Source organism: Sitophilus oryzae, unplaced genomic scaffold (genome assembly GCF_002938485.1).
Source record: "Sitophilus oryzae breed Bouriz unplaced genomic scaffold, Soryzae_2.0 scaffold_499_pilon_pilon, whole genome shotgun sequence".
In the NCBI taxonomy this organism is placed as follows: domain Eukaryota; kingdom Metazoa; phylum Arthropoda; class Insecta; order Coleoptera; family Curculionidae; genus Sitophilus; species Sitophilus oryzae.
This window is the reverse complement of record NW_022147083.1, coordinates 2111063-2124638: the sequence shown is the minus strand read 5'-3', so window position 1 is coordinate 2124638 and position 13576 is coordinate 2111063. Positions and strand designations below refer to the sequence as shown.

The following is a 13576-nucleotide window of genomic DNA, read 5'->3' as shown; positions in this document are numbered from 1 at the left end:
TACTCAATAAAAGGATGATGGCAACATTGGTTTGCAAAGGTAGTTGTTACGCAAAATCGGAGATCGGTAATTCCCATAGCACTAAGCACACCACGTGTTTTGTTTAGTTTACAGTATTCGTATGCATAATCGATTAACCTCTTGAATATTTTCCCATAATTATTCTACCTACTAACATTAGCATTTGCAACAATGCGCCGCGACGATGTGTTGCCTAAAGAAAATCGAAACTGAAAGGCATTAAATCGAATCCATATTGTAAGAAAACCACTCTTTTATCAATAAAATATATATTTTCTCCACGATAAGAAACAAAAAATTCATTATTATTTACTATCAATTTTTTTATTACAATAACAATCGAGTAGATGTAAACGCGAGTCTACGTCAGATTTAGCTCTCCATCCTCCCATGATCCATGAACCATATATTTGAGACGTCGGTAATATTATTTATTTCATAAACAATAACAAAAATCTATCGTACCAACCAAACCAAACTGCAAACAATTATTGATGCTCGTATGCATATAACAAGAAATCGAATCACATTGACCCAACATGACACAATCAAACTGTTTTATTGTATCATGTATCATGCTGGCATAGCCAACCTAACGAAATGGCACCGGGCCCGCGTCTCGATACGATAACAGAGACGATACTCCGCGCGGAAAGCATGCAGCGTTATATTAAAAGTGTCAGTGTCAAAAAATTCATTGACGCTGTTTCAACACCCATGACACACTAAAAGGTGTCAGCACAAAAGTGCCATACAACACAGTGTTACACATGGCTAGGTTAAAGTACTATTTTATCTACTATTTTTTATAGATATAAGGCAATTTTAACAGTTGCTATGGAAAAAATATATAATAGCTCCCGTATATAGCATTTAACGCCTTGGGAGTAGCAAGGTACAGCTTGCCATACTAGAGCCGTTCGGTATACAAGGAAGGTAATGTGGCTAGCATTATGCTTCAACCGCCTATTATTACCTGAAGATTATGAATCCCAAGTATTCATTTAAGGCTGGGTCGACCTAGGTACCCACACTATTTTTATTCTATTAAAAATAGTCGGCTGACGAAATGCCGGCTGTGGAATTCGAACCCACAACCTTTGAATTGGTAGACGAGAGCTCGTAGAGGTTTTTTCGTCTACGCCACCGAGCACCTGAATGAAATAAAATAACACACATAAAAAATTATATCGTTTTTTTTAAACACATTGTATAACAGATTTTTTTCACGGCGCGCCACTGTTTGAGGGTGCATGACTAGACGACGGACGCTCCTCCACCACCGAAAGAGGGTGAGCGTCGTGTCGGCGGCGTCGCCACAGTCCGCGTTCAGCACGCGCCATTCGAACGCGTCCAAAGCGATACCGGAACAGCACGTAGCGCACGGTCGGAAGGTCCAAGTTTTCGCGGAGTTTCCGAAGCTTCGGACAGCCGAAAATCGTATTCGTTCACGTCGAATTTCCTTTTATTGGATGTCCCTTTTTTCCGGACTTTCGACTCCAGCCATTTTCCAGTCGGTAAGTTAAGGCTAGTTTGACTTTTAACTTTTACGAAAGTTCGAGAAAAGAAATTGGCACGAGACTTTATAAATGTCACTTGGTTTTTGGTATTATTTTTTTATTTGTAAAATATTTATATAAAATTTTAAATATTCATTGGCAGTTTTTTTAATATTAAATTGTATATATACAGCAGAGATATAAATATATAAGAAAGATAGAAATATACAAGAAATAATATCCATAATACATATACAAGAAGGAAAATAAGTATAATAATATACAAGTAAAATCGCTGTATGTCTAATTTGTGGCAAGAATGTAAATATGTTATAATACATCTTTATATTCATTAATATTCTTTGTGAATTTATGTAAAAAATGCGTATCTCATATTAAATTTACTTATTCATTGTAAATTTATCTTATAATATCACCAACTTCTTGTAGTATTACTATAGGTAATAACAAATTTAAACATTTTATTATAGTGAATTTACAATAATTACTTTTGTAAATCCACAAAGCGAATTTACAATTACTTTTGTAAATTTACAAAGCGTTAGTAAATATTAATAAAAATAAAACACGTGTTTCTAATTATAATATTTATTATAACGGTTAAAAAAAGTCACAAAACAGAACTTATGTATGTAAGATACTCATTGCCACCTCTTCTTGTCTAGAAGAACCTTACTGGTATTCTGAGCCTAACCAAAATAGAAACAAAACTGCCATTAGATACAAAATAAAAAAAAATATACAAGAAAAAGTTATCTAATCAAAACAGTCAAATTACGAACTAAAAGACTCTACTAGTGGATGTATAGAGTCCTCTACTCTGGTCCTCTATTAAATTTGTCCTCCGAAACACAGTCTGAAAGAATAAATAATACTTGAGATATACAGGGTGAGTTTCCTACGATGTTCTCTATGGGTATCTTGGAAAGTACTGGAGATAGAGAGTCGGTTAAATGAGGAAAGAATTGCAGTTTTGTGGGGTCATAAATATGCGCCTTTCAGATTTATGAAAAAGTTCATGGCTTACTAGATATTTTGAAAAAAACAAATTTCGGCTATTTTAAAAATTTTCCCTAATTCCATTATAAGCTATTTTAGACAAAAAGTTTTCAGATAAAAGTTGTAGATAATCACATCCTTAATGAGATCGTGTCCTCCGTTTTTTTCTAAAGCCTGTCATTTTTGACATATCACACAAACATATATTTTTTTAAATGGAAACCATAGTTGCCCATGACTTCATAAAAAGCGGCATTTTTTAAGTTTTTAGCGATATAAGCTATAATATGTTTTCTTCGAAAAATTACTGAGTTATAGCCAATTCTTATCATTTTTAAACAATTTCATTTAGTTAGCCATGGAAACAAGTTGAATCGCCGTTACTCTTAGAAATGTGAAGCTGTCACATTCAAACTTTGTAAATTAAAATAAACAAAAATTGTAAATATGAATTTCTCAAATGAAGAATAGCGTGTAGATACTCGCGCATCACTAGAGTGTTTCCAAAATGACTTTCATTATGCCCCCTCCCCCACCCTGCATAATGAAAGAAATGTTCAAAATTATTGATATCATAGTAATATAAACTCAGGGATAGGAAGAGGGTGGACTAATTGCATGGGCCTCCTCGATCACCTGACCTATCCATTTTAGATTTTTTTTATGCGGTATGGTTAAAAATAAGGTTTACAAAAGAACTTATGAATTAAGGGAGGCACTCGAAGTGGCGGTACGAGAGAAGTTTAATTAAATCAACCGGTCCTTTTGTGAGAATAGGTAATAATTCAGTTTTAAAAAGATGTAACTCTCAAAACAATGGAATTTTTGAACATTTTCTAAAATAACTAATAAAAAAAAGTGTATGCAGTGACTCGACTGCAGCGATATTATTTTTTTAAGTTTTAGTTTGTGTAATGTAAATTCTAAAGAACCGTTTAGTAATATATTCTGACTTTTTATAATTTATAAATCACAAAAGAATAAGAATGTCATGCAATCTAAGCGAAATTAGTCAAGAGAAATAAGAATTGGCTATAACTAAATTCAACTTTTCTAACAAGTCTTGAAAATCGTTCTCTAAAAAACATAACATTCACCGGTCAACGTATCCTCGAAATGGTCAAGAAAAGTTGAACCAATAATCTTACACGCTTTTCTTCATTTGAAAAATTCATGTTTACAATTTTTGTTTATTTTAATTTACAAAGTTTGGATGTGGCAGCTTCACAATTATAAGAGCAAAGACGATTGTTTCCATGACTAACTAAGAGAAATTATTTAAAAATGATAAGAATTGGCTATAACTCGATAATTTTTCGAAGAAAACATGTTATAGCTTATATCACTGAAAAGCTTAAAAATGGCACTTTTTATAAAGTCATGGCCAACTATGGTTTCCATTTAAAAAAAACATATGTTTGTGTCAAATGTCAAAAATGACAGGCTTTAGAAAAAAACGGAGGACACAGTCTCATTAAGGATGTGATTATCTACAACTTTTATCTGAAAACTTTTTGTCTAAAATAGCTTATAATGGAATTAGGGACAATTTTTAAAATAGCCGAAATTTGTTTTTTTCTAAATATCTAGTAAGCCATGAACTTTTTCAAAAATCTGAAAGGCGAATATTTATGACCCCACAAAACTGCAATTCTTTCCCCATTTAACCGACTCTCTATCTCCAGTAGTTTCCGAGATACCCATAGAGAACATCGTAGGAAACTCACCCTGTATTTTATATAGAGAGATCATGGAACAATTATGTTTACTTAATAAAATCGCTAAAATTAAAATGCAAATATTTATAATAAATGGAGATTGTATTTTCTAAGAGAGCTGGCTTTATATTTATAGAAACTACATATAAACATAATTAATATAATATATTTACTACTAATATAATATATTTACTACTAAGTTAAAGGCGCATTCTCACGACTAGTCTACTTGGCAAGTGACCCCACCAGTCCCCACTTTGTAAACAACATCGACAAGCTTGGCGCTCACGCGGCGTGACCAGTGACGAATAATTACACAAGAAAACCCCTCACATGACATGACAAGTGTAATGTCAATAACAAATGTTGGTCAAGTACACGAGTCGTGATAGTCTTATAAGGTACTAATAAAATATGAAATAATTATTGGTAAAGTTTAAAGTTAAAAACTAAAAACAGCCAAAAATCGCATTTGTTCACGTTGAATTTTCTTTTATTTGACTATCCCGGACTTTCGACTTCAACCATTTTTTCAGTCGGTAAGTTAAGGGTAGTTTGACTTTAAATTTTTACCGAAGTTTGGGAAAAAATAAATTGGCACATAACTTTATAGATATCTATTTTTTAGTATCATTTTCCTATTTGTATGGTACTTATAAAAATATGAAATATTCATTGGTTGTGTTTAAAAACATTAAATCGGAAACATACACCAGAGATACAAAAATATCAGAAAAGTCAAGATAATATGCAAGAAAGATAGCTACAAACTTCCATCTCCTTTTTCATTTCTACGCGATATTTTATAACTTATCTAACCTTTCTGTGATAATATTTGCACTTTATGTTATCCCCCAAACTCATATATAGATTAATGATGCTTTTAATCAGTTAAAAATAACATAAAACTTGTTTTTGGTAAATCCAAAGTTTAGGTACAGAACTTATTTACATTTTGTAAACTTTGGTAATACCTTCCCATTTGCAAGGTACTAACATCAAATATTTATTGATAAAGTTTTATAACAGGTGTTCGATTATTTATAAGATTTAGATTTTCTCAAAAATTTAGTGTTTTCTGTCTTTTTTTAGTAATTTCTGTTACCTGACTCTAGTATCCTACAGGCAGAAATCTACGCTATCGAGAGATGCGTACAACTTATCTTAGATAGGAACTATCGGAAACAAGAAATAGCCATCTTATCTGATAGTCTAGCAGCGTTAAAGGCGATCAACTCAGTATCAATCAATTCGAAATTGGTCAAAGAATGCATAGAGAAGCTGAATAAATTAGGCAAAGAAAACAAAGTCCTCCTACACTGGGTGCCTGCTCACCAAGGGATAGAAGGCAATGAAAAAGCAAATAATCTAGCTAGGAAAGGAGCGAACACTCCACTAACTGGACCAGAACCGTTCTGCTTTCCAAGTGGTAACCAACTCAAGGCGGAACTCAAGAACTTGGAAGATTCCATCCGCAACCTGGAATGGAAATCTTGCAATGGTCTAGGACACTCGAAGAAGTTTCTGAGGGCTTATGATCAAGAAAAAATCACAGATCTTCCTGGGTCTGAGTAAGAACAATCTTCGGATTGTCACGGGGTTTTTAACAGGACACTGTCTCATCAATGAACACCTCAGTAGATTGAAACTAAGAAGAAACGGCGAATGCAGATTCTGTGGGGAAGATGGTGAAACACCAGTACACCTCATCACTGAGTGCGCCGAGACGACAACCATTCGTGCCATGAATTTTGGTACGACTGATATTGGAGATGGAGAACTACCCTCTATAAAACCGTCCCAGATACTGGCTTTTGTCAAAGCCCTGGGACTGTATGATGAGTTATGATTCAAGAAAGGGGGACACAATGGATCTGTAAGGTCGAAGTGATTAACCCCCTCCCACTCATTCTAAATTCATTCTAAATTCATTCTAAAAATTCTGAACTGGATACTCGTTCTTCATGTAATAAGGTATTATGTCGAGCATTACAGGTTTTACAGGAACTTGCATAGCACATTTTACTTGTATGACCCAACCTTAAACAGTTAAGACACAAGTGATTTTTCATTGCTTGTGTTCGTCTTTGTTCGATTGATAACCTTACAAATGCCTCACAATTTTGAATGTAATGGTCCTTTTTGCAATATACACAGTACGGTTTTGATGCAACAAAGGCTTTTGTTTTATTGTCACCCTTTGACCTTGGAATGACTCGTTTAGAATTCTTACTTTGTTCCAATGTTTCCAACATGTCTGCTCGATGCTTCAAGAATGTGGTTAAATTATCTAAAGTTGGATTTACATAACCAGATTTTGCTTCCTCCCAATGCTTTAATGTCTCATTATCTAGTTTTATAGAAATTAAATATATTACCAATGTATCCCATGTGTTTGTAGGTTCATCTAAAATGGTGAGGTCTCGTAAATGCTTAGATACATTGTCAATAAGTTTTCTTAAAGCTTGAGATGATTCTTCATGAACCTGATTGAGATTAAATAAGGCTTTAACATGATTTTGCTTTAAGATACGACTATTATTAAAACGATTACAAATTAATTCCCAAGCAGGTTTATAATTTAAAGCAGAAAATGCCAAACTAGCAATAATCTCTCTTACACGCGGACCCAAAAATGCTCTAAGGTAATGGAATTTCTGTATATCAGATAAATTAACATTTGTATGAATTAGTGACTCGTACGTGTCTCTAAATTCAAGCCAAGTATCGTAATCACCATCGTAAGTAGGAATTTCAATGGCTGGGAGTTTGAGGTTATTTAAATTTTGACATAAGGCCACATTATCAGAACCCGTTTCTGATCTTTGAGAAGAAAGATTATCATTGTCTTGTTCAATATTAGTCGTTTTACTTTTCTGCAAGAAATACCTTGCTCGTGCTAATGTTTTATTGAAATCTGATTCAAATGCTGTGCGTTCATCTAGTTCTACATCAAAATTTGTGGTAATTTCTTCTATTTGCAATTGTACCTCATCAAGTTTCTCAATTAAATTGATAAATCGATCTTTACGCTGTGATAGTTCTGTAAGTATTATATCGTCGGTTATATTAGCATTTATAAACTTACCCTCTAACTCGTTTAGATAATTGTTTAGGATTGTTATCTGAGCCTTAAAGGCTGCTCGTCTCCGTACTAATCTCTCAATTTCTGTCATATCGATAATAAGCTGTTTGTTTTTAATCGTATTTGTTTAAAACTGGTTTAAACCTAATTCGCTATAAAGACAATAAATTCCACAAAGCTACAGTTCAAAATGATTATGATCTCACTACGGTAATGAAGGTTAAAAGGACAAAAAGGGACTCACTTGATTCTTGTCGGCTTTTCTGACCAATTTCCTTGCTTCTTGAGACCATCCGGCTCGAAGGACCAATGTTCGGTTTATTTTAACGTTGAGTGAACTATTTCTGGGTAATTTATGTCTTCCAAAATAAAATATACGGTTTTGTTTTAAATTAAACGTGTTACCAATTTTTATGATACAAAGAGTACAAAAGTTAATAGATACAGTAAAGCTACATTCGAAATCAATTCGCTGGCCAAGTGGCAATTCGACATTAAAGTCGGCACGAAATTAACCATTCACAACAAATTTCAAGTCGAATTTTGCGCACGCGTGTTTAAACGTCTCCTGACATTTTTTTAGGTTAGTTGTTTGTTTTTATTTTGGAAGAGCATATGGAAGAGGCAAAATCCGGAACAGTTGTTAATTAAGTTTTCCAAGTTTTTATGTTTAGAAAAATGGAAACAAGAACGTCATTTAGTGATGATTTTTTTCTAAAATGTGTCTCAATTATGGGATTGCTTAAGCGAGCTTCTTGTAAAAGATTTTCGTAGCACCCAAAACTTTTTCTCGCCATTAATATGGGTCGGACGCCCCATTTTTTAGATTTTGGTAAACCCCTTGGTTTACGATCAAGCGAATTATTGAGCTGCAACAATAATTGCCGTTTTTTTAACAGCAAAGCCACAAGTCCTGATAAAATAGGAATAGCGTCCACTTCACTCATTTTCTTTTAATAATAAATATTTACTTTTCACAGGAAAATGGCTTGTAACAACAACACAAACAAAATAATTATTAAAATTTAAATGTCAAAATTGTCATAATTGTCAAACGAAAATTCCGTGCTGAAGTGGAAGTTTGCAGCTTGCAAGCTTTCAATCCAACTTCAACTTGCACTCTGGCGTCGAATTTTGTTGTGAATGATTACACTGAAGTACATATGATAAGCTTGCGTGCCAAAGTACCACTCGGCCAGCGAATTGATTGCGAATGTAGCTTAATATTACATGTCACTAAATATCAAAACTATTATCTGTGGTCTGTGGTCGCATGTGAAGTTGGCAACAATAAAATAACTCTCCGCCACAGAGACATGTATTCCGCCACAGATCCGTAATCCTTGACAATGACGTTAATTAAAATTTAATCAAAAACAATCTATCAAAGAATAAAAACGAAATGTAATTTCCATTTAGTATTATTATTTACCATAGAAACTCGTTTTGATTTTTAGGGTTTCTAAAAATTCAACCATATTTTTATGTTCTTTTTTAATTTTCTCTAAAACAGTATGGAAATTTGGAAAATTATATAGGGGATTAACCATTCTAGAACAACTCTTCTAGAATTTTATAGAACTTATTCTAGAAAAGTTTTTATGAAGAATGCATTTGTCTCAAAATGTCAATAATAAAAAAGTTTTTCCTCTTGTAAAGACAATCCCGGGACATACTGTATCGATCTATATACTAAATGCTTATTTATTAGTTGTTTGACATGATGATAGATATATTATACTAACAAGGCTTACATAGTAGATGTTTTTTACCAATTAAAGAGAATATCGAGGAGAATATACTAATTTCTGAATAGCATGTATCGCTCGGTGGAAAGGTCCAAGTCATTAGGACAGGCAAACATGTCATTTATTCACGTTAAATTACTTTTTACTTAATGTTCTCTCAACTCTGTTAGCTGTCAAGCCAGCACATGTCGGTAAGTTAAGGATAGCTGACTTTTAGAATTGTTTGAAAAAAAAACAACATTTTATTAATGTCTTATTTTTTGTTAGGATGTTTGTTGCTATACGGCTAAATAGGGTTCGATTGGAAGGTCCAAATTTTTGCAAAGTTTTCCACGCTTTTTGTCATCCGGACTGCTAAAAATCGTATTCGTTCACGTTAAATTTCTTTTTTGTGGATGTTTCTTTTTCCCGAAACTATGACTCTTTTAAACTTTACGAGTTTCCAGATGTTATTTCAGTCGGTAGGTTAAGGGTAGTTTGACTTTTACGAAAGTTTGTTTTATTAGGTGTTGTTTTATGTTTTGTTGTATTTTATTTTCTTTCTTATTTAGAAGATATTATTCAAATATACATTTCTTATGGTAGTGTTTTATAACACATACATGTCTCATATTTGTTATTTTTGAAGATATGAGATTGAAGTAAGCAGTGGTTGGGGTAAGAAAGCAGTTATCATATATAGGGAAATTTAAATAACTTCGGTTGCACATCATAATACGACCACCAGCATGGTGTCATTGATCACGTGCACCCAAAGTTGTCTTAATTTCCCTATAAAGAAGTTGTTCAGTTGTAAGCTCTGATTTGCCAGTTTACCGAACATTTCTTCGGTTGCATTCGGTTTTTATTGCAATCCAAAAGGAGGTCCTCGTCGATCTTGAAAATTAGTCAGTCGTGATGGCGCGGCGCAGCACTTTTGTTTTAATTTTTCTGTTAGTTCGTTTCTCTATCAGATGTTCAGCTTTCTTCTTTGAAGGTGGTACACCTATAAAAAAAAAACTTTTTTCTTTTTATTTTTGAGCTGACCTGCCAGATCAGAAGTGATGACAATACTGGGTGCGATAACATTTATATTTTTTCAGATAAAAAAACGAGATTTGATATGTTAGTATATGATATAAATTAGGATTGATTGACGTATTCAATTGTTATTGGTCACTTCCGGTTTCACCGTAAATGACTACAACTTTTGATTTTTAAATGACACCTTTTGTATTTTTTTACTTTACCTTTAATTATTTTTTTACTTTACCCTTATTTTTACCCTGAATAGAATCACATATCATATGTCAACTTTTGATATTTTAAATTTCAGTTTAGAGTGCCACGCCACGACTGCGTTAAAACACTAACTTTTAATTAAGGAGTCTTGGAAAAATAGATTTGATCGTCTAATGTTTTTCGTGTCTTGTCCTGGCGGATTAAAAGATGCCCAAATCGTATTTTTTACCATATTTCATTTTTTACCATTTTTCAAATGGAACAGGGTGGCTCATTAGCATATTTGGAAAAAGCGTTTCTTACGAATAATTTGGTACCACACACTTGGTAATTTGAGTCAAATTGTAGTCATGAACCACATATTACAATTTAAAATAAACCATATATGCGGAAATGTCAAGAGTTGGCACATGATATGTCATTCTATTCAGAGTGTCATTTTCTATTGAATAAATTAAAAAATAATGAGGGCGTCATTTAAAAATCAAAAGTTGTAGTCATTTACTGTGAAACCGGAAGTGATCAAAAACAACTGAATACGTCAATCGATCCTAATTTATGTCATATACTAATATACCAAATCTCGTTTCTTTTTATCTAAAAAAATAAGAAAGTTATAGAGGTGAGATGTTTTTGAGACGCACCCGGTATATTCTAAAAGGTGAGTTCTGGTGCCTAAATCTTCAGGTGCTTCTCAGCCCCTTTTTGCTTCAGTCCTGGATATTCGTTTACTCCCCCACAGTTTTGTACTATAAAGTAGTGATGGGAAAAACCGATTAATTTTAATAATCGAATACTCGAGTTTCAAGCGAATGCAATAACCGAGTGATCGCTCGAGCGAAATATCACTCGTATTTAAAAATACGGTTTTTCACCCGTCGCTTGTTGTAAGTACTTGTTAACGTCAAGCGCCAAGCAGTAAGTTGCGTGTGCAGTGATGAATGGCAAGTAGCAAGAGGCGGGCGCGCGGCGAGCGATTCGCTTGATCACTTCCGCTTGATTCAGTTTATTTCAACGCATTGTCGATGTAGGTCGTAAAATATTTTCCCTCAGATACGCAACGGATAAATATATATACGGCGTCGTATAAATTTGCTACCTGCAATGTATGTGGCAAATTCGCTCGGCGAAAAAAAATTTTAAATTTTCGCTCGAGTTATCCCATCACTACTATAAAGTATGTGTCGTTATCTGACTAATCTCTCACAATAATTTACAGGTCGTTAGGTACGTCACTTCCAAGGACAGAATGACTAAAAATTATACACTGCACTGGACCGTTTGCTAATATTTCTTTTGTTCCAAACAACTAAAATGTTATTCGTTCTCTTATTTTATATCGCAATACTTTCATCATTCCTCTTAATAAAGTTTTGCATAGCTTACGAAATAATGAAACTGAATCTCATTAGTTTGCAAGTTGCAACCAGTGCTTTAAAAAAGCTTTAAAGTAAAGAAATAGTTTTACCTCTCTTTATATTCTTTTTTAGTAGATATAAATGATACTATATTACTTATAAAATAAACTATAAAAATAAATACGATTTAATACGATGTACCGGGTGTCCCATTTTCGTGTGTTTTATGGAGTTTCTCGTTTCTGAGTATACAAGGAAAAAAAACTTTTTTATGAAACTAAAGATGCTACATACAGACTTGTCCTAGCTCGTTTAGTTCGTGAAAAACAGGGCGAATTTGAAAATAAAAAAATTTTGAAATACTTTAACTATAAAAAACGTTTATTTTTTAATTCTCCATCTAACAATAGTCACACACATATATTTAAAAAAAAATCCCAATCCACTCACACTTCTTGAGCTACCCAGATAAATTGATAAAGAAAAATACAGTTACAGTTCTAGTTACAGTTACCGATACAGTTACGGTTACGGTTACGGTTACGGTTACGGTTACGGTTACGGTTACGGTTACGGTTACGGTTACGGTTACGGTTACGGTTACGGTTACGGTTACAGTTACAGTTACAGTTACAGTTACAGTTACAGTTACAGTTACAGTTACAGTTACAGTTACAGTTACAGTTACAGTTACAGTTACAGTTACAGTTACAGTTACAGTTACAGTTACAGTTACAGTTACAGTTACAGTTACAGTTACAGTTACAGTTACAGTTACAGTTACAGTTACAGTTACAGTTACAGTTACAGTTACAGTTACAGTTACAGTTACAGTTACAGTTATGCAACAAATGTTCATTTTTTAATTCTCCATCTTCTTCTTCTTTCTCAGCCTGGTTCTATCCAGTGTTGGATATAGGCCTCTTCTAGGTTTTACCACGCTTCGCGATCTCTAGCCAATCTTATCCATTGTCTTCCCGCCCTGACGTCATCGACCCATCTCTCTTTTGGTCGGCCCACACTTCTTGTTGTTCCCCTAGGTCTCCATAGGATGATTTTTTGGGGCCATCGGTCTGGATTCTGTCTTGCCACATGTCCTATCCATTGCCACTTCAGACTTGCCACTTTTTTAACAACATCTATTAATTTTGTTTTTTGACGTATGTGGGTGTTCCGTATTTTTCCCCTAATGGGAAACATTATTCTTTCCATGGCTCTTTGTGCTACTCGTATTTGTTCTGCTGTTTTTCGGGTAATTGCCATAGTCTCTACGCCATACGTAAGCATAGGTAGAATGCAGCTGTCGTAAGCCTTTTTCGTTAGGTTGATGGGCACCTTTTTATCCTTGAAAATATCGCTCATATTTCCAAATGCTACCCATGCCAAATGGATCCTGCGTTTGATCTCCGTATTTTGGTTCTCCTTATATACCCAGCTTGATTTTATGACATAAATATGTATATATAATGGTCTACGTTCTAATTTCTTGAAGACATTTTCCAGTGCCAGTGTAAATAACTTGGAAGAGATGGTATCTCCTTGTCTCACGCACTTGCCGAGTGGTATTTTTTTCTGATTTGAGGTCATTATCTAATTTTACTTGGAAGGTTGCACTATCATACAAAGAAATAATATCCATCTAACAAATCCATCTAACAAAGAGATAATAACAAGGTGTTCCATTTAAAAAAAAAAACGAAGAAAAACAATTTTATTTTAGAAAGTTTGGCTAGAATTCATGCCATAGAAATTGAAAATATTTTTGAGATTACTATTTAAAAAATCATCCCGAATACACTCATACTTTTTTGAACCACCCTGTACAAGTTAAAATATTTCCCGAAATACATGCGAACACATACTTTAGGTTGGCATTTACAAATTTCCTAAGTTTTTTATTATAGGA

General features: G+C 33.6%; 1 protein-coding gene across 1 annotated transcript; it reads right to left on the bottom strand.

Moving 5' to 3' along the window:
- Positions 1 to 6186: 6186 nt before the first annotated feature.
- Positions 6187 to 7734, bottom strand: LOC115886849. The gene is made up of 2 exons (XM_030906152.1): positions 7588 to 7734; positions 6187 to 7521 (listed from the first exon to the last, which is right to left on the bottom strand). Exon 2 carries the CDS (start codon positions 7432 to 7434, stop codon positions 6187 to 6189), a length of 1248 nt encoding a protein of 415 aa, XP_030762012.1. The 5' UTR covers positions 7435 to 7521; positions 7588 to 7734.
- Between the last annotated feature and the right edge of the window lie 5842 nt (positions 7735 to 13576).